The sequence below is a fragment of the Ascidiella aspersa genome, chromosome 3, assembly GCF_963924565.1.
Source record: "Ascidiella aspersa chromosome 3, kaAscAspe10.2, whole genome shotgun sequence".
NCBI classification, from domain to species: domain Eukaryota; kingdom Metazoa; phylum Chordata; class Ascidiacea; order Phlebobranchia; family Ascidiidae; genus Ascidiella; species Ascidiella aspersa.
In genome coordinates this window covers 23,954,473-23,976,959 of record NC_139449.1, presented here as the reverse complement: position 1 = coordinate 23,976,959, position 22,487 = coordinate 23,954,473, and the positions used below count along the sequence as shown (strand labels likewise).

General features: G+C 37.3%; 3 protein-coding genes across 3 annotated transcripts; all 3 read right to left on the bottom strand.

Annotated features, from left to right (window-relative positions):
* Positions 1-335: 335 nt before the first annotated feature.
* Positions 336-2,065, bottom strand: LOC146161019 (uncharacterized). The gene is made up of 5 exons (XM_083385576.1): positions 1,902-2,065; positions 1,475-1,604; positions 1,158-1,302; positions 888-1,092; positions 336-756 (listed from the first exon to the last, which is right to left on the bottom strand). Exons 1-5 carry the CDS (start codon positions 2,046-2,048, stop codon positions 505-507), a joined length of 879 nt encoding a protein of 292 aa, XP_083241702.1. The 5' UTR covers positions 2,049-2,065; the 3' UTR covers positions 336-504.
* A 5,799-nt stretch (positions 2,066-7,864) lies between these two features.
* On the bottom strand, positions 7,865-11,181 carry LOC146161018 (uncharacterized). Its single transcript, XM_083384236.1, has 5 exons — positions 10,957-11,181; positions 10,351-10,426; positions 9,530-9,703; positions 8,631-9,091; positions 7,865-8,588 (listed from the first exon to the last, which is right to left on the bottom strand). The coding sequence occupies exons 1-5, from the start codon at positions 11,134-11,136 to the stop codon at positions 8,346-8,348; spliced, it is 1,134 nt and encodes a 377-aa protein (XP_083240362.1). The 5' UTR covers positions 11,137-11,181; the 3' UTR covers positions 7,865-8,345.
* A 6,035-nt stretch (positions 11,182-17,216) lies between these two features.
* On the bottom strand, positions 17,217-21,688 carry LOC146161017 (3-oxoacyl-[acyl-carrier-protein] synthase, mitochondrial-like). The gene is made up of 9 exons (XM_083384722.1): positions 21,385-21,688; positions 21,162-21,299; positions 20,814-20,951; positions 20,174-20,368; positions 19,540-19,723; positions 19,151-19,299; positions 18,503-18,703; positions 17,596-17,749; positions 17,217-17,455 (listed from the first exon to the last, which is right to left on the bottom strand). The coding sequence occupies exons 1-9, from the start codon at positions 21,422-21,424 to the stop codon at positions 17,386-17,388; spliced, it is 1,269 nt and encodes a 422-aa protein (XP_083240848.1). The 5' UTR covers positions 21,425-21,688; the 3' UTR covers positions 17,217-17,385.
* Between the last annotated feature and the right edge of the window lie 799 nt (positions 21,689-22,487).

Genomic DNA, 22,487 nt, shown 5'->3' with positions numbered 1-22,487 from the left:
TTACAAATAGGATGGATGGCAAGTGTTAGGGCCTACTCGAAGACCTTTTACATTATATTATTCGCTATTTTCTGTAGCAGAAATGAAACTATATATGAAACAAAAGATAAATACGATATTTATTTTTCAATATTGCGTTCTCAGTTGGGTGATTTGCTTAAATGCATGAAATCCATTTTTTGGAATGAAGCACTGCAAGTCCAGTATTTTTTGCAGTGAATATTCTAATAATAACCCTGATGTTTTGTACCAGTGCATGGTGTAACTGTAATCCCTCCATCAACCAATGTCAAAACTCAACACAATCATACTATGCTTCAAGTGACATTTTTGTTACACATGTCATAGCTTTTATTAAAATAGTTTAGCAATAAAACTTTCAAGAAAATTACATTTTTCAACTTTTGATTGATTTAAATATATTGCATTACAAAACACCATTGTGCAAAGAGCAAGGAAGAGATTATAGCAATATATAAAAAATAAAAAAGTAATCATATAAAATTAATATGCACAATCGGTATCAGAAAAATCAAAAGGATAAGTTTTGCTTGGGGGATCCGTTCCCATAACAGTTACCCTATGAAGGATTCTTAACCCAGCTTCCTCTAGACTTTTTGGTATTGGCCCTGCTTGGTGCCCAACCGCCAAGTTATCAGAAATGATGAAGTCTCCCTCCTTCTGCCACTTATGGGAGTAAATTTTGCCAGAGTTATTAATTGCCTGTTTGATTTCTTCCAGTATTTCAGCAGTTTCCTAATGGATAAGCAGAACAAAACATTTAAACAAACAGCTTTACCTTTTAAGTCAAATATCTTTTAATTTAACTGAGACACTTTTTTTGACTAGTACAATAGTAGGTAGGATATGTAATGCATTTAGTTCACCTTGCTATCCAACAATTCAACTGAATCGTTAACACCAACTGTTTTTTTGAAGTCCACTGCAAAAGAAGTTATCATGCCAAGGTGAAAGCACATGGTTGGTCTACCAGTTTTTGGGTGGCTATATATCAATGGGTGTGCAATATTCTCTCTTCGATCACTCACCATTGATAATTTGTCTAATTTTTCTCTTGTTTTTTTTGGAAGACTATTTGGAATAACACAAAAATATAGGTTAATAAAAATTTAGGTTAGGAAACAAATTTTGTCTACCTTTCAATTATTTCTGTTAAGGGAATAAACATGGTGTCACCACCTTTATTGGGAACGCTGAACATGTGATAAACAGAATAGGAGTATGGACTTGCTCTAAAAGTCCCATCAATGTGCCACCCAGTAGTACCTACTCCAGGACAACCTGGCAGTGTGAAACATACATATTTACATGTTAAAGAAAATTGTGCCAATACAATCTTTGTTTTGTAGTAACATGGTGTGGTTCAAACAAACATGTTATTTTAGTGCAGAATATGTCATGAAATGTATTTTTTGCAATAAGCTCTCCACAAAAAGAAGCCGTTTGTGCAAACCTTTTTTTGGATCATTAGAAACACAGAACACATCAACACTTGGTGAAGCAGGGTGCTTAGCAAAAGTTGTATTGTCGATTTCACCAAACCAACGACTTATCTCAGCATGTCGTTTGCCACTCACTTGGCCCTTGAATAAATAGTATATATACATGTATGATATAATAATTAAATTAACATCTATGATATAATAATTAAATTAACAGGTAAAAAGGAATGGACCCAAGTTGGCGCTAGTCTATAGAATCCACCACAACGAATATTATTTGGGTAGTGTTTATGGGTTGGTTAAGCAATATTATTAAATAATAATACTTAGCCCACCCTCACCCAACACTAACCGACACCCTAACCCAAATATTGTGCATTGTTTAATAATTGTTTCAACGCTGTGTTATGATTCTAGACCAGCGCCCCCAAGTTTTACCTGATTTCGAAATACCACAATGCGGTGCCTTGTTACATCTTTTTTAATTTGTTGAATAACCTCTTGACCCAGATCTTTACTTAGGTTGATACCGAAGACTTCTATGCCTAACGACAGCGGTTTAGTTCTGTAAAATTGAACCGCCATTCTCGGTATTTCTTAGTTCTTACCGTCAGCAACCTTAACTCATAATATTGAATACACATTACACATAGTCATCATAAATAAGCTGAGTCATATATCGAATTAAATGTGTTTAAAACAGGGAGTCGAACCGTTTGACTTTTCCGGTTCAGGTTCGGTTCGGGTTCAAGGATTTTTTCGGAATCCGGTTCAGTTCCGGTTTCCGTTTCGAGCATTTTAAAAGTTCCGGTTTAGCTTCGGTTGGACTAAATTTATTTTCAAAACCGGTTTATAAAGTTCCGGTTCGGATGCAATATGAGATGAAAATGTGGGTAGAGTTACGCGGCGTAAACAAGCTGCTCGTTATCGAAATATCTGAAAACTAAAAAACTAACGTTCTATGTAATCACTCTGTAAAATAGAGGTTGTGACGTCATGCTGGAGTGAACCGCTTTTGTTGACAGGTTCTGGTTCGGTTAAGGTTCAGGTTTATTCAAAATATTGGGTTCAGTTCCGGTTCGGCTCTTTAGAATCTTACATAAAACGGTTCAGGTTCGGTTACGGTTCGGGAAAAATTGGACCAAAACCGGTTCATAAAGTTCCGGTTCGGTTCCGGTTCGACTCCCTGGTTTGAAACCAGGGACCCTGTCTAAAATTTGATTTAAAAAGTTTAGCAAAAATATATTTGAGTTTTGAGGCTATTTGGAAAGTTTTTTTTTTAATTAAATAAACCAACAGTTCAGCCTAAATATGTGTAATGCCGCATTAGTTTAGTTCTACTACTTTTTATAGCAGGGCTTATTAACTTTTAACACTAGCGGCTCACTATTTGTTTTGCGATTTTGTGGCGCACCTACAAAATACACTTAAAACCACAACAGACAATTTGGCTTTCTAAAGGCCCTTTTTTATCCTGGACCTAAGTAATGTTGACACAAAGCAGTGTATACAGATCGTACGCGAAAGCTAAAAACGTTACGCCTTAATGGACAAAAGAAAAGGTGATGGTAGTGCAATGGTACATTGTTTCCTGTATAGAGATATCTTCACGACTTGAGGTTGGCTGAAGAGTTGACCCAAACCATTGGAAACGTTGTCTAAACCGTCAATTTTTTTGAAGACCATAACGTTCAATCCTTTAGGCTGCTTGACAGTATTCATGTTTATAAAACGATATGGTTCTTATCCTTTTCACGAGTAGTAGATTCCTCAAATGGGCTCTCAACACTTTCTGCCCTTTCCTGCTCACGGAAAATATGCCATAGAACAGGGATGGCGAACCTTTTCATCGCGCGGGTCACAAACACGAACTTAATCCATACAAAATGCACAAGTGGGTCATATAGTTAATTATATGCTAATTTACGCGAAACTTTGATGCTGGGTCGTTTTAAGTGTTATTCCTTGAGTTACTAATTTAAGGTTTTTTATTTCCAAAGATCGGATTTCTACGAATAGTAAGAATCTAAATAGTTAACAAATGCTTCAGTAATTTTTGTGGGATTGCAGGAGTTCAGCACAAAGCTGCATGGTTTTTCAGAATTTTTAGTCTGCGAGCTCTTAATTTTCTTAAAGGATCGCCACCCTTTACGTTTTATAGCGATAAATAAAATGCTTTTAGTTGTCTGCTTTACAGCACGCATTTGTTGAAATACAGTTAATGTAGGCCCTACTCATCACCCCTAAGACACTTTTGCACAACCCGAAGATTGGAAAACCCTGATTCAAACAGTATATTGTGCTATCTAACTAAGAATTGATTTTTTATATTATCCTTTCCTGATACGGTAATGATTGATAACATTTCGGTATTTCTAATCTAGACAGACAAGTGGTTACTAAAAATGTGTGGTGGGTCACTTTGTGACCTGCGGGTCAGTGGGTCGCCATCCCTGCCATAGAACGTCAAAAAGGGGGCCTCTGAAGTCATACAGGAATCCTCAAATTTGTCATAAGTTTAAATAATATATGGCTACTACCCCTTAGCCCCAAAAACATCTTCGTGGCCACACAGGAGGCGAGGGACACAGTTAAGAAATCCTGGCCTAGAGTTAGGGTAGCATTTAAACGACTTCTGCACTGCAGAAGAATAGGGGGGGGGGGACAAACGTTTAAATTTTCCTTGTGGAAAACCTGTCGGGATGTATGTTTTTCACAATTGCGACGCCAAACAAGAAGGCACACATTACAATGGTAATACTTAATAATATTTTGCAATATTAGTAATTTTTGGTATTGATAATTGTTTCTTATAGTTTAACTGTAAAGCATTTAAGCTTTTATGTCAACGGGCCTATTTTAGGTGGCTATACTGATTAAATATCTGGCGTTTCCTAGGTTGAATAAGGGGTATTTATGAGTTTTAATAATATAGACTCCTTTTACTTGGAATGTAAAAAATTGCAACATGGCCTCTACTGACGTTTTCCCGGCGATGTAAATATATGTATCGTTACAATAAACGCGACATATTGGTTACACAAAATGGAAGCAGTTAAAGTCACGTAAGTTAAACCCAACGTAAGAAATTTTACGACTCTCTTGGAAGTGGTAGTTAAACAAATGCCGTAATATTTCAAACAAAAACGTATTCTTTTTTAAACCAATCGGCGTAGCAGAAGCTTTTACTGAGTGCGCAGCGCACCCGAGACAGACAAAGTGGTGTGCCACAAAATTATTCAAGTAGTGGTACCGTATAGAGGTCTGATTAAACAAAATACATAATTAGCCGAGCTTGGGTCTAAGTCACTATCACATGTTTTGTTGCACCATCGCCGGGTAATTTCAATCATTTTGTGGGGTAAAGGGTCTTAAACGGGGAAGTGCGGGACCATGGAACGGATTTGTTTTTTCGGTAATATCTTTCGAAATACAACCCAAAAACACTCGCGGTTATTTTCTTTGGAAAGCTTACAGCTATGGGTACCTACATGAAAAAAATAATTGAAATCTGACATATCCTTTTTTTAAATATAAAAAAACTTTTTGTTCCATCGGTCCCACCCCACAGGACCTATGGAACACTCCATGGGACCTTTGGAACAGAGCATGACTGCATCTAAAACCACTGCGCGTATTCCTGAAGTGCATAACTACTCAGTTAATGGTGTAGAAATAATGGCACAAGAAAATTTATTAAAAATAAAAAAACACATGGAAACAAGCACAAAATGCTGAAATGATATTATTTATGGTGGAATTTGTAACCCGGGTTTATTATATCAATTGTTTTTCTTTTTTAGGAGAACATATCTGCAAATATAATAATAGTCAAATGTTCGATTTCGTCGAGTCCCGAGTCCGACTCTGACTTTACAGCCTATATTCCGCCAATTTACGTAACTATAAATACGGTGGATATTTAGCAATCCACTCATAGGGATATCATATAAAATAATTCATCCACTCACAATAACTCGTTCGAAAATATTCACCATATGCTAATCCGCTTGTTACAAACTGCAGTTGACGGCAATACCAGTTTTTGGTACTGCACATGCGCACGTCGGACTCGGGACTCTGGTAGTTTTACGTGGTCTTATACTCGAGTCCCGAGTCCGTCTCCGCAGCTCTGGTCCTCAGTGAACAACCCCTTATTAGATGTTCTGGTCTTAAAAGTTGGCATACTACTATCCTTAAAATCTAAGAATATGATCACAAAATGATCGAGAGACCAGTGGAACAGACTGTTCCAAAGGTCCTCTAATCGCCACATTTAATAAAAACACTCATGGCTAGCCAGTACTCTGAATACAATTAATCAAACTTACTTTCAACATGTAGCTACCTAGATATCCCCTCTCTTCACAAAAAAATGTTCACAGCTTTACAATTACCTAAAGACTATCAAAACACCTTACGAATATCAAGCTAAAAAGTACATTTTTCACCACGAAAAGTGAAAATTTGGAATAAATTAATTATTCCCAAAAGCACGCTGTAGAACTTTTTGGACAAAGTTCCGTACACAAAATCTCATTGCCACAACCAAAATTTTATTTAGTTCTGCCAACAGAGGGCGCATTATGCCGGCGTTCCATTGGTCCCCATGTTCCATGGGTCCCGCACTTCCCCTAATCACTAAATATTTGTAAAAACTGTTCTTTTGTTATAAGGCCCATAAAATGCGCCATACATGCGAGGTGAAAGTTTGCGTTCTTCTAATCACCGCAGTTATTCACTTTCAACTCTAGCTTGAACCGTGCATTTCACTGGCTGCTCGGTTGTGCTTTATTTAAGTGTTCCCTTTTTGCGACTTTACTGAATCACAGGCCTCCTACAATAGATGTTAGGTTTGTTTATCGTATCGTTGGCATTTTTTTCGAATAAGACGGGCAAAATCAAAAAAGTCCCTAAGACAACATTAAACTAAGATGGTCATACGATGTGTTTACTGGAACCCCTGTAACACATTAACGACAAGCGGGATAAGTTTCGAGAAAAAACTACTAATTAAATATTAGTGGCTACTCTATTTAACGCGAAAATGAACGTTTAGCTAGTTTAAAGTGTTTCCATGGTTTTTATTATTATTTGACACTAACTATTCAGTTTGGCCTAATCTAGCCAGGAGTTGCACTCACTTTTTGCATTTAGTTTTCCGATCACTTTTGCCACGTCAGCCCATTTACTCCGTCCTCGGCAAGCGGCGAAATGCGCGTTTTAGTGCCTTTGCAATAAAACAGTTTCAAATGCGGTTATTAACACGAGGCAACTGTCATCACCTCGTACAATTGTATGCTTCTAATAGCACCACTTAAATTGATGAACGATAAAATGCTATAGCAAACTCGTACTGCCCTCTTTCGGTAAAACAATCGCACTTTAAATAAGTTTACGATCGCTCGTTGTGGAACCAAAAAGATTATCAAAAGAAGCCTTTTTTAGAATCGTGTCGATGTCAAGGTAACTGAAAGCATAAGAGTATTCACACAAATTAGTTTTAATCCCGAGAAAATTATGTGTATTTTAACAAATTATATTTTGACACTAGTGTTGGTTTCCTTTATAGCACACAATTCCGTAATGCACGAGTAACCAGACTAGTTTTCATAAACCCAAACTTCTTTATTTTAAACTGAATGCCGTACAGAAAAATCATTAGTAGGATATTTCGAACGAAAAACGGGTCGGCCGCGCACAAGGGTGTGACAGAAATGTGGGGAAAACACGTCAAAATGCCAAGAGTGATGGTGTGAATTACTTTCAAACGTGTTGTGCGAAAAATTGCACGGTCAACAAACCAGAATATATTTGTAGGATTTTCTGAAAGAACAGGTTACATTTTTCACTCAAAAAACAACCGCAACGAACACCAACGGTAAACGTTCACAGAAAAATTATAAAGCACACTAACAGACTTCTTTGGCTTGCTTACAGAGAAAGACGGTTTTTGTGGTTCGCTATCATTAAACGCGCGAGCGCAAACAGCTTAGCTTCATTTGCCGTTGGAAGAAGAAAACATATTATCCTGGAACTATTATTGCATAGGCGGGTTAATCCTAGTCTTTGCCGTTTTTCGGTTTGTAATAATGGGGTATTGGGAAGTATTGACGTTTTACAGCCATGAGAAGAAACGCGGCGGTCTTTCGGTGGGCCGATTTTGCTGGGTAAGAAGGGACGGTTCAAGGGGACGAAATTCCCGGATACTGTACGAAATCACCAAGCGAAATTGTCCCAGACTGAAACGGTTGTGACTTGACGCGGGCGGTTGTGCGTGAAGGTCAGGTGATATCCAGGGGTCCAAAAAGTAAAGTTCTTAAAAGGCAGCGAGCGACACAAGCAGTTAAATTTCCATATCGAATTGGTCTTCATCCTTGTGCGAATCTGCGGCAGATAAAATATTTTCGTTTTCCGATAGACTATAACTTGGGACAAACGACGCACAGCCAAGGCAAAGTTTCTTGAGACAAAAGGCACAAGCAAAAGCTACAGGTTTGCAAAAGGCAAATTACACACACGCATGCAACATGCAAAATTACAACTCACGAAAACTCAAAAATGCCCTTCACAAAAAAGTGACCTTTGACGTGAAAATTTTATACTGTAGAAAATAGCTGTGCTGTAAACTGCAAGTGAATCGGTGAGTGAAAGTGGCCTGCGAAGGCTGTCATAACTCTTTAGCTACAAAACAACAACGTTGTTTACCTTTAAACTGGCAAAAGCACAAAATAAGTTTACCTTCTATGAAACTTAAACTGAACGCTGTGCTGCGTTTTGCACTGAAAGGTGATTTGGAAACTTTGAAAACAAAAAACGTTAAAGCGTTAGGTGGTGCAGAACTTGAACTAAACACACTGTGCTGCAAGTTTGTGGATGGGCTTACTGGACGAGGTTAGAGTTCTCGTCGACTTCTTTCAGGTCTGGTTTATCAACTTTCAACTGGCCGTACATGGGCATGCCGAACGCCTGATTGGCGCTGTTGCTGTACTGGTGGTGGTTGAAGTGACCGGGACCTTGATCCCGCGACAAAAAGAGCTTTTGCATCGGCTTGCACAGGTTGACGTGGTTGAAGGGGGCCGAAATTTGCACACCCCTGCCTCGGCCCCGATACGAGCCGTGACCCTGATGATGGGCGTTACTGCTGCTTGCGTTGTTGCTGTTGACGTTTGCGCTTCTTAGACTACTGGTGAGCAGCTGCGGGGTGTCAACCAACGTTTGAGTAACGGCCTGTGACAAGACTTGATTAAATTTCGCCTGTCGCCAGGCGTTCAGCTGACTGGTCGGATGCCCGCCTTTGCTGCTTTGCAGTGCGGCGAATGTCTGGCCCAACTGCCAGAGACCGTCGCCCGAGCAACGATTGTTATTGGGGTCGAATGGCGGGGGCAAGGCCGGCGGGTAATGCATCATCGGCGACTGCTGCTGATGCATTGCGTTCGGGCTTAACAGGCCTGGGCATATGGGCGACGGCGGAGTGAAAGCGCTTTCAACCATCGCATTGTTTTGCTGCAGCAGGAAGTTACGTTGCCTATACTGCTGCAAAGGGCCCTGTGCAACAGGGAAGGCGTCGAATCCGGCTGCTTGGGGCAGGCTCGGCGGTGATCGCAGGCTTTGCTGCCAATAATGACCTGCACACTAACTGCGTCAAACATTCATTTTCGAGCATGCACTATAAAACTAGCTAGCAGCATGCACGTTCGAATATTAGTTTTAGCCTGAAATTTATATACACAGAGCAACACCACCCACAGGATGCCTATCAAGCGCTATACAATATTAATATACCATAAAAACAATGATGCAATAGCTGCATCATACACACGAAGTATGAGTCATTCACTACTTCTACTGCTTAGAAACACGTCATGCTGCATTGAAATCAAGATTTTAAAGAAATTTGACTAATATTTAGACCACTGCACAAATTAAACAGAAGGAAATGTCGTACTTATTAACCACCTAAATTTAATGTAAATTAATTATTTGCATGCATAAATCCATTGACCTATTTTTACAAATTAATTATCATTGATTATATGAAAAATGTATGCTATCGGGACTCATACCACCATTTTCCTTGGGAATCTCCTTTTCTTCTTCAATCCTTGTGATAAGTTTGCTTGGTGATTTGTCAGGACTGGTGACACCTGGTATGTCAGGAAGATTGCTCGGTGGCGTGTTGGACAATGGCGAGTTGCGGCACTTGAGAAGAAATGAGCGCTCGTAGATTATGCGAGTGCCTGTCAAATGGATTAATAACATATCACTATCTTAAAATTAACTAAAAACATGGTTGCTATGCTGCAATAAAAATGGTCTTAGATTATTACAACATGCTTTTACTTGTAATTAAAACTGTCACCATCATCAGTGTTTAAAAACACCCAGCGTTTAATGGAGAGTTTTCAAAGGAAACCTGAATACAACTCGCTTGTTTCACAGGATATCCAGTTTCATTGATGTTGAGTGATACTACAGAAGTTTCAATAGACACACATGGAAAACAACAAATCTGTGTTTTTGCAGTTAAACGCATTTAAATAAAAATATAATATATCTTTTGACTCAAATTCAGTAGTTTTCCTAAAACAACTGTACGGTAAAAAGCACAAATCACAAATTTGAAACAAGTATCCATATTACCAAAATTAGAACTAAAATGTTAGTTACTAAATAAAGTGACAGCACATTGAAGTATCATACATTTATTACATAAATTTTGTTGACGTTTTTTCAAAACAATACCCTTGTATGTTGCTAGTAAGCTAACCAGAACTTTTATTACAAATAATAATTGCTATTTTTGGCTTCTGCCACTGTTAAATGTATAAGTCTAGGCCAGGCATGGTTAGTTGCAGTGCTTGCAAAACTGCAGGTCATAAATTACCTCCTGGTGTTGTTGAGAAAAGTGTTCCACCTGGTGTTGTTCCATAGTTGTGAGGCAGCTCAGACATGTGATCAAGCTGCAATCAAAATAAATGAATTATGTATTTACAATCTACTGTTTAAAGCTAACTATTAAAATAAGTAAAAAACAAGTCCTAGCTGTAAACCAGTTGTTTTATAACATTAGTTGAAATTAGGGAGAAAGTGTCATGTTGTTGGTTTTGTTTATTTGGAAGATAAATGGTTTGTTATACAATGCAATACAAAAGTTGAATCCTGATTCTAATATGTTGAGCTGTGCATTTAATAATGTGAGACTAGTACCTTGGTGAAGTTAACTGTCACTTATGTTCTATGTGTATAACAGCGGGTAACCACACCACACAAAATTATCATAATTCAAAGATGACAAATTACTTAAAATATAAAAAAACAAAAACTGAAGTGCAAACACATACAATTATTAATATATCCCAATTACTCAAATTTATAAAAATTTTACATGACCAACAATTATGCTTTGTACGCGTCTATTAAAATTGAATATTGATGCCTTAAACAACATATTTGCCAGTTTTAACAATATCTATGCATCTGATATACCTACCTGGATTCGACGAATTGGCACTGGTACTGCCACTCCCATCCCTTGTGCTGTTGACTGACTCATTTTGTGCAAAAGTTTTACTGTGGGATTGCTATTGGTATAATAATGGTAACTAGATCTAAAAATAAAATGGAATTTAAAAATATTATGGTGTTTTATTTCAATGTAGACGTAATACATGTGAGTCAGTGTTTTGGCTTGAGTAAAGAAATTTCTAGGTAACTTCATCTTTAAAATATCATACAAAATGAAATTGCTACTGTATTTAGTGTTGTCAAACAATGGGGTACAGGCCCCAAAGGTGGCATAATTAGTTAGCAAGAAAAGGCTTTAAGACTCTTTAGTTAAGGATCAAAAGAGGCCTCATTACAATAAACATGTCAGGAACCAGGCCTTTTGTTGTTTTAAACCAGGAGTATCCAACACGCGGCATGCATCCCAAATGTGGCATGCAACCTAATAAAAAATGGCATGCAAGCCCCCCCTACCTAATTTGTTATACAGCCAATTGTCAAAAAAATACTACACTTGTTATACAGCTAATTTTCATTGTTTAATAAACACACTTTTCGAAGCTAAAATTCACACCACTTTCAGAAGCTAAATTCACATATTGGACTTCTATGTTTTCAAGGGTGCCCAATTGCAACATACAATATTTTAAGTCTTGTATTCAACCCAACTATTCATCTGCAACTTATTTTACAATTCCAAATGGTTACATTTCAAAAAACCTCAATTGTGCTATCCGTGCTGATTAACAGAGCTATACTTACAATCCAATGGTTAGCCAACAAACAACATATATAACAATAACAAAGATAACAAAGAACATTTACACACATATTTACAGGCATATTTAAGCACTGTCTGTGTTATATTGTATTAATGTGAACTCTGGCTGTATAATACAGATTGTTATACAATGAAGGTAACAGTGAAAGGTCATGGGCGATGAGGCTATGAAACATATTGTTCATAGAACTATTAGTTTTAAAATGTTAGAACACAGGGGTGGGCAATTATTGATAAGTGTGGGCCACATGGGAAACTTAAAATGTTGTGGCGGGCCAGGTCAAAAATAGGATGCCAAATATATGCAACATGACATAATACTCCGATGCTATGAAACAAAGAAGCTAACGAACTTGTTATTACGGTAAGAGTTGTGCGCAAATGTGCAATTTAAGTCGAATTTAAAAACAAGAAAAAGTTGCAACTATAGGCCATTTGAATATACTGTTGCTGCCAGGCATTATATTAATTATAAAGAGGGTTCTTCCGACAATTATTTATTCTGTACCGACGTTTCGATAACCTATCCAGTTATTCGCACCTTGTTTTTTCGTCGTTTTTCTTCACTGTATATATACCTCTGCAAGGTTACAAGTTTATATGCCCTGATGAAGAATACCTGGATAGGTTATCGAAACGTCGGTACAGAATAAATAATTGTCAGAAGAACCCTCTTTATAATTAATATAGGCCATTTGTTTTAAAATGAAAACCTAATTTAGATATAGAGGGGGGCGTCATGCATTAAGCACAGATAAAAAATGTAAATTGCTTGAGATATTGGCATTTGGCAAGTTATGGGGCGTGTTGATCCAAAGATTACGGTTAAAATACATATAAGTTTTACACACAAAACTTAAAACGTTTTTTTGGGGGCTTTAAGGTACCGAAGTGTTACTTGCGGTGCAATGGGCAATATTGTAAAGACTGTATAAATCGGGAAAAACACAAAACAACGCATTAAATAAATTAGGTAGACAAAATGTGAATCGGTATGTACCAGAGTTCAGAAAACGGACTGCTTTTAGTTCAAATTTTAAATATGGAATACATTTGACCGAAGCACAAGAAATATATAAATATTAGACTACGTTTGTTAAACTTTTATTGTAGAGAGTACAGCAGTGCATAGGACGCTTTTTGGTCTCTAAATATTCTGAAAATTTGCGCCATATGTTGCCAAGGTCTGGCCTACCACGACTCAAAATTTATTGTGCGACATTATTACAACCTTGTAAACTTAGTGCCGAATAAGCCATTAATCTCACTTTTGAATTGTCTTATTTAAACTGAATTTCATCATGAAAAAGGACAAGATGTGTTGTTTCCACAAATATATATAAAAATAACTTTTGTTTAAGTAAACTAAAATCGATAGATTGAATGTGGAGTCGGACTAGGGACTTGACGGAGTCGATTTGTTTGGCTGGAGTCAGATGGGGGTCCAGTAAGACCACATAAAACTTCCAGAGTCCCGAACCAAAAATTTGAAACTAATACATAGTACCAAAATTTTAAACTAATACATATTAGTTTCAAATTTATTTGATTGTTAGATCATAAAGGAGGGTGACTTAGACAACGCTCAGATCAAGTGAGCCAAGAAACACAAAGCTGGAGCTCTGTGGCACATCTTCAAGGCTTCGGACACCAACAAGATAAGAACACTCATCACTAAGGCAGCAATCAAGTAGTAGTTCAGCTTAAACATCATAAAAGTGTAGCATTTTGAATTTAACAAAATTAAACACACTTTTAAGTCATAATAAATTGTTTAAAACACACTGCATTTAAAAAAGACAAAAACACACTGTATAAATCAAGTAGTAGTTCTTCTTTAAGCGATATGGCCAACAACTTTAAGTTGTAAACATAAATTAGCATCAATGGTGGATCTTTTCCAACCAAATGTAGTGAGTAAATGTATGAAATAACAACACCCCTATAAGTGAATTTTTAAGTATCCAACACATTCAGTCATCTAAATTGGTGGAATACAGGCTGCAGAGTCTGAAATAAAACCGAGACTCAACAAAGCTGCACAATTGGCTGGAGTCAGACTTGCGACTTTAAACTGGAACTGAATCAATAAATAGTTCCACATAAAATTTAAAAAAATGAAAAGTTTGGTTTGCGTAGTGCTTTTAGCTGAGACAACAGCTGTGCATTGTGGCAAGTACTCCATTTATCAATTTTTTTACAATACAGCTATGCTAATTTAAGAATCTTTATTACATAAATATACAAAGCTTGTTTTTCTCTTGAATACTGTTCATTAACACTTGGAAACCTTTCTCCTAGAAGCAAAAATGTTAAAACAATAAAAGTAATATCCCAAAAGCAGAATATATGTGGTTGTAACCAATACAATGCAGTTTTTTTTTATCTTGCATACCAAAATATGACACGGATCTAGAATCCTACCACATTGTTAAAACAATTTTTAAGGCACTCACAATATTTCAGTTAGAGTGTCGGTTAGTGTTCAGTTGAGGGAGGGTCAAGTAACAATATTGCTCAAGCTACCCAAAACCAAATGCTATCCCACAACCTAATCAAAATAATGTTTGTTGTGGTAGGATTCTAGACTAGCGCCCATAATATTATTTGGCCATAAATAAACTCTGCAGTATTATCAAACAGTGATAGATAGCGAACACACTAAGCGTTCATAGTATTTCTAAATCACTAACAACTTTTTAAAGTAGAGTTATGTAATTGTTTATAATTTAGGCCACTTACCACTGGCTTTTTCCCTCAAATTTTTGAAAGTTTTAATAAATTTGGGACAAAAATTTTCAGATTTTCGATTAAAGAAAATCCGGCGCTGGTCTAGAATCCTACCACAGTTCATAAATCAACGCACAAAATTTGAGTTAGGGTGCGGGTTAGCGTTCGGGTGTGGGTGGGTCAAGTATTATTACATTCTTTGTTTAATAATAATACTTGACCCACCTTAACCCACACGCTAACCCGCACCCTAACCCAAATGGTGTTTCGTTGTGGTAGGATTCTAGACCAGCGCCGAAAATCCTTTTCGAATGTTTAATTGTTTTATTTAGATGTATTTACTACAATAACAACACTAGACTTTATACCGCACTTTGAACCTTTTACGACCAGTCCTTCTTAGCCTTTCACTTGTCAAATGAGGAACAAAAACTCAACGCCTAGGCTCAATTTCGACCAGTTCAAACAGGGTCAAGCACACGACAGGCGAACATTTCGCCATCGTGGTGAGTTTGCGATGTTGTGTCGCAAACCTTGCAGCCTTCTATTTACTTGCGGTCGCGCATCGTCGAACAATGGGGTCAAATGTCAACACGTGATAACAAGGTAGCCTCGAACTCGAGGGACAGCGCGACCTTTTACCTTTTCTATTAGGTTTGACAGTACTGATACCCCAAAGCAAAGATGTTACATTGTTGTGTTTGTTTAGTTTGCGACTAATATAACATGGCGCAGGTTTTTCGAACAAACAACTAATTCCACTTTCGAACCCTGCGACTGGAATAATGACAGTGCCATTCTATAACGTTGTTTACCACGATGCAGCCGGCTGATCGAACGAACGGGCTATAACTTGATCACACATTATTGTGTGGTGAGTCAATATGTGATTTTTCGCTAGGTAAACTCCATAAAAAAGTTCACGGAGATAAACAAATGTTTAAGCTCAGATTCTGCTGTCTTGCAAACTTGTCAGATCGAAACCCTAAAGTGTTTTTTTGATTAATGACTTACAGAAGTAGGCTACGCTGAAATAATTATTTATTTGCCTAAAAAAGGATCGACAAACTTCTTAGTTTTATATCAACCTGTGTTTGCAACAAGAACAGTTGCTTAAAATTTTAGTCCTTGGAAATTTTAAATTCCCTCAATAATTTACAGTTAAACAAGAAGTTAGGCTAATGAATTTTAAGCATGTTATACAATTTGCTTGCTTAATTTATATGACAAGGGCCTCACTTGGAATTGACCTGATCTAATCATGGCTTGTTATTTATTTCAAAAATACTTTGTACTTGTTATTTTACAAATGACAAGACTTGGACTTACGTCATTTCAAAATTACTGGTTAACTGTTACGTGCTTAATTAGCACTACAAAATTATCACCGGTTGCAACACTGCTGGGCCGCATTGCTTATTTTTCAATACATCAGTGGACCGCATTAACAACACTAAGAATCGTTACACAGGCCTCCATGTTAATAATAATCTGAGTATTGTATGCTGGATGGGCTAAGAAATAGTACAGCATAATAAAAAAATATCTTAATGTTTTATTTTTCATTTGCCCGTAGCGCGCCGACAATTCCTCTATGGCACACAGATTAAAATGCGTTATTTACATTGCAGCTATGTTTTCTGAAGTTTTAGCAGAATTCATAAATACAAAGATTATATTGGTATTAAGGTCGGATTAGGGCGGGTGATGGAGCCAAAGGCCAACCGAAATGTTTGGTCCCACTGCGGTCTTAGTAAATAAAGAGTAACAATTAAGATATTATGGACAACTCGTGCGAGATTTTTTGTATGCAAACTTTTAATTCCGTTATGCCTTCAGACTCTGATTATAGTCTTTTGCCGGCAGTGAATGTTTGTCACTTTACAGCCCAAAGGTGCAACGCAAAGACAACACTTAAACATACTACCTAGGTTACGTTTTTAAATATATAACAGTAGTATGCCCCTTTGGCGTAAAAAATTAGAATATCAATCGAGCCGCATATGAGTTTGTGTAAAGGTATAAACCTAAAACAGTTTCATTTGCACAGAACGTCAAAAAAAATTAAAATTTTGCCGAAAAAAGTATATTTGTTTTTAAAAGATCTCGTGGGCCGCGCGTTTGACACCCTGTTTTTAAACCTTTCAGTGTGCGGTAGTTTTTTTATTTTCCCGGACCATTTGACTTAAACAAAGATGTTGCCTTCTTCAATACTCCTTTTAAACAATGTGCACCTTTGTTAGGGATATTTTTGAATTGGTTTTCACATGTACATGTCGATAGTCCTGAAAAAGGATTTAAGTACAGTAAAACTCTTTGTGTGAAATAAATATAGAACCATTTGCGCACCCTAAAGCTCGTGCAACTTCCAGTTTGGGAAGGTCTTATATGGTCAACTGAACAATTGCATATATGCAATGCTTACTTCAGAAATCATGTTAGTTGAATGCTGCTTTTGCTGTATAAACAGTACAAAAAATATCAACATTCCTTCGATAAGCTGTCTTGTTTACATCCGTGTCATCTTTGTTCAGCAGCTAAAAACATCCTACACTAAAATCGTTTGGTCGTTTTATCCACCCCTTCAACGTAATTACATCAACTTGTGGTTCGAATTACCTTGTTATATTATAGTCTTCATATAACCGTCACGGTACTTTTTCGCAATTCACACACAATCAGGATGCGAATACGTCCCATACCGTATACATAATATAGAACTAACAAAACGGAACCTTGTTGAACAAACAGAAAAACATAAGTCAAGTGTTTTCTTGTTGGGGAGCTTTACGCCAAATCACAATCCCACTTGGCATCCAGGCGGTACAAGGATCCACTGAAAATGACAGAGCTTCTGTTGTCGGTAAGAGTGATTACTTTCCAGCCTTTCTGGCACTCCGCAAGTCACACACTGCCAATGCAAAGACTCGCGTTTGTTCCTCCGAATCCGAACGAGTTTGTCAGTGCAATTCGCCTACAAGCACACAACAGAAAATCAAGTTATCTAAATCCGAGTTGAAAGTCACTGTAAATACCCAGTTTGATAACGAAACCACACAGGCTCGTAACACTTACGCGCACGCGCACACACAAGGAAAATTCCTTAGTGTTTACCTTTCAGCATTTTGTGGCAGCCACGTCTGTTTCAACAAAGGAACGTAGTTGAGGTCCATCTCCGGATCTAGTTTGTCTAAGTTGAGGGTCGGCGCTAGTACTCCGTGGTAGCAGGACAAAACCGTGAACGCAGCCTCGGTGGCACCTGCCGCACCTAGCGCATGGATTAAGCAAAACAAAGAAGTTTTTACTGTTGTAATTGATCCTGTAACCCAGGGTTTCCCAAACGTTTTTGGACCACGACCACGGACCACAATTTGTGAATTTGTTTTTTCGCGGACCGCAATACAAAGCAAATAAAACCGAATTTCATTTATTTACAAAACTGACAACATCAATGGGACGGATGCGATTGCTTCTTTCTGCTTTGTTTCACTGACTTTTGCGTAGGCAAATAGTTAGAATGATAAAACAGCCAATTTCGAATGGAGATAAGAATATAATATTATTACGTCATAGACGAGAAATATGAGAATTTTTCGTAAACAACTTTTTTTTTACTACAACGAAGGCATCACAAGTAAGGTTTGCGATGCGGATAGCAAAAGCTTCCGAAATCATCAAGTTGTGAATAACTGCAGCAATTTTCTTTGAAAGGGTACGTACTGTACAACGTATATGTGTGACTTTTTTAATTTCTTGTCATATCGTCGCGGACCACCAATGGTCCGCGGGACACAGTTTGGGAAACCCTGCTGTAACCGACAGTCGAACTGTTGTTTTCGTTTACAAAATGTAAAATGGAAGGATATTGGAGCCAAAAAACATTGTCACGTTTTTCGTCCTAAATAAAAGCTTCTATTTTCATACAATTGATGTAAGCCAAAATAAGATATTTTATTATTGTAAAAAGAATATCAAACCCCACAGACGAAAGTAACACAACATCCACTTTCCAGGCACAAACCTAAAAGATGTCCAATAGCTCCCTTGGTGGACGAAACTGCCAGGTTATAGGCGTGATCACCAAACACCGATTTTATGGCTCGGTTTTCAACGGCGTCGCCCAGCGGTGTCGAAGTTGCATGCGCGTTGATGTAGGTAACCTGCTCTGGGTTCACGCCCGCGTCCGTCATGGCTCGCCTCATGCACAGGATAGCGCCAGTACCTAGAGCAGAAAATTATGACGTGGTGAGCTAAGGTTGGGGAAATTAGGTACCTTTTGATACGATAATTAAGCAAGCAAAGTGCAAAGGTAAAGTGCGGCTTGATCTGTTTGACTGGCGGGCATAAATTCAAAAAACATGGTTGGGCGCTTTATTTTTTTAAACCTTGTCAAAAAGAGAATTAAAACATCTAGCTTTAGTATGCGAGTTATTTTATTTCCGGCAAAACAACATACTTGTTATTTGAAGGAAGTATACCTCAAACTAAAATACAGATTTTGATAGGTAATGCACCTGGACGGCTGCTAGTGTGATCAGACGCTAATCAAGTTGATAATTTTTTGTTGAGGATCAAATGTTTTGGATCGATTGGTAAAAAACTTTGAAAACGCGTTGGCGTCATATGAAAAAAGTGCGTATTTAAATATGTATATAAAAACTTAAAAGACCTTCGGGCGAAGGCGCAGTTATGTGGGAGGCGTCGGCAGAGAGACCATAACCAAGGACTTCGGCGTATATTCGCGCTCCTCTTTGTTTAGCGTGACGCATTTCCTCGAGGACCAGCACCGCAGCGCCCTCGCCCATCACGAATCCGTCCCTGGAATCATTAACGACTTTTAAAACTGTAACGCCGTAACCTTGGGTTTAAAAGACATTGTTCCTATCCTTGATTTTTAATACATGAAACCAATATTTAGCTTATTCCTATATATTCTCTTTGGCTTACAGTGTGTACTTAGTTCTACTCCAAAATATACACTTTGATATTGACTTGTATTACCGATTTAGTCCAAAAGTGACACTAATTCAAATTTGTCAAACAGCATAATTAATTTACCTGTCGGGATGGAATGGCCTTGAAGCTTTTTCCGGCTGGTCATTGTATTTGGTGCTCAGCGCCCTTGCCTTTGCAAAGCCAGCGATGGCCACCGGGGTGAGACAAGCTTCGGCGCCCCCCGCCACCATGACGTCACAATCACCATGTGCGATGAACCGACACGCGTCACCGATGGAATGGGCACCTTCACGTAAACAGTTCTTATGCAAGAATCAATAGGATATCCGTTACAGCAAAATATTCAAATATAATCCATGGTCATTGTATAAGGCAAATAGAAGAGATTATTTAGAGAATAACTGTTTAATTACAGCGAGTTAACTTGTAAAGGGGCTGAGATGATAATAGTTGCTTTGTGTTTATGATGTTAAGTTTATGTGTTATGATGTTTAAGTTTAACTGTTGACATATGGGCAAAGGACCATAAACCACACAGCCATTCTATATTTGATTTGATTTTGAGAAGATAATCAATAATTTTTTGTAAAACACAAGAAAATTAAGGGTCGAATCGGACTGGCCAATTATATGACAACTAACAGCAGATTGCACAAAATAACACAGCCCTAACTTCCAAAAAATACAGTTTGTATATTGGTTTAATTAAATCAAAAGGAGTTTCTAATAAAGCAACCTGTGGTACAAGCTGTTGAAACACTGTGATTTGGCCCTTGAAACTTGTGCTTAATGCTTATCTGGCCAGCTGCCATGTTGAGGAGAATCCGGGGTACAAAAAATGGACTCACAGCTCGGTATCCAACATCTTGCAGTTTAAATGCAGTATCTTCTATAGCTTCCAAGTCTACCATACCCATTCCAATTGCAACACCTGTTGTAAAACAGTGTTTTTCATGCCCCAATAAAAAATTATATGTAAAGTTACCCTTCTTTTAGGTACATATATATTTCTAGTTTTAAGCTCAAAAATTTAGCTTATTTACTCCAAAGTGGTCCAAAATAAGACAACTTTTTTGCATATTTCTTGCTGACCACACACAGTAGACACTACATCCTGTGGTGCTATTTGTGTGATTAGCTTACTATTTTTTTAATTGGTGTACTTTTTTTATATAGGGATATACCAAAGCTTACTGAAACCTCCACATGGCACACTAATGTAGAAAACAAATTGGCATAATTACTAAACTTAACAGTGTTGACTTGTGTCTCGCAATGTGTTTGGACCACCTGGTTTAGTCAATAATACAGTTGCATTGCATATTAATACCCATTTCTTTTTTTGGTAATACTATGAAACACAATAATAAAATTACCAGTGCTTTCCTGTTGTGTTTTGCTCTCTGGATGCCAATTTGCGTCACCCAGTGCTTCATCTGCTGCAGCACAGGCATAGGCAGTTGCAAGGGAAGTTGAACGTGATGGCGCTCCACCAAATTCGCCCTTTCCATTTCCTGAAATAAATAAAATAGACTGTTGTTTAACAGTATTGTTTTTTGTCATGCTGTACAATCATTAGAAAGTTTTTCAATAATGTAGCTCTTGCTACTTTATTGGAAATAATAGAAGCCCAATGCTACATACTACGAAAGTGTATGCGTTTTATATTCTGTTTTACAATTTTGTTTTATTTAATGGCTACAAACTTATTGACAAAACAAAACCTTTTGGGACTGGAGCAAATACTTTGCATGGTATGTCAGCATTGCCATCTTGATGTTTTACTAATCCACTTCTGCTGTTGATTAAAGACGTCCAAACTAATTCACGAGTGCAGCCCAACGGCGAAACCAACCCAATACCTTTAAGCATAGAACAAGTTAAAGGACATATTGTTACTCTCAAATGTTATGTGGGAAAGTACCATTATTGCTTATGTAAACCAACCTGTTACAACAACTCTCCGAAATGATAAAATCCGTTCCATCTCATTTCAGTAAAGTCTTTATTTATTCGTGCAAATAACCTCAACATTTGACGAAAAAAGGTTGTCCCTGGTAAATCCCAAATTTCGGTCGGATAGGGCTAAAAATTAGAGCCTATGACCAAGGATAAATTTGACAGCTGTCAAGACAAAACGCGTCGATTTATGGAATTACGCTTTAAAGCGTGGCTTTTGTTGACGTTTATTTTACTTTTCGAAATATTATTTAATATGATTCACTATTAAACATTCTTAATGTAACGCAAATGTTACTCGATCGACGGCTTGATATTACTTGGTCATAAATTTTGTATAAAAAAAACTAAATTAAAATGGTAAAGTCCCCAATTTGCTTTTCTCTCTGTTTCAATTAAATTTATGACTATTCTATGAAAAAAAATTAAGAGAGTTAGATGACATCATGATAAAACTAAACGCGTTGTAAATTGTTTTTATAGTTTTTTAGAGATAATAAAAAGTACATTATTGTCAACGTAATTAAATTTTTTTAACACTAAGTGTCCCTAGAGAGCTATAAAAATATATCACCGAAGTTTAAGCATTCTATAGCCCACTTTAAAACTGACCCAAACTTTGACCACCGTCGTTGTTCGTTCTCGTTGTATGTTATGTTTTTTCTGTTTACGTAATAGTGAAAGGCAATGTTTACGCCCACACAAAGTTGACAAGATGCTTGGTTGGCAACGGAATAGGGCGCTTGTCTAGAATCCTACCACAGTTATGAAATCAACGCACAAAATTGAGTTAGGTTGCGGGTTAGCGTTTGGGTGTGGGTGGGTCAAGTATTATTATATTCTTTATTTAATGATAATACTTGACCCACCTTAACCCAAACGCTAACCCGCAACCTAACCCAAATAATGCGCGTTGTGGTAGGATTCTAGACCAGCGCCCGGAATAAGGCTAAACATTTAGCGAGAATTGTTATGAATAACATTTCATTTTGTTGAGAAAAGGAGAAATCGTTGTTTTTATTATAAAAAGAGATTTATAATTATTTTTTTCGTTTTTTGTTTCTAAAATTATAAAATAATAACAATTGAAT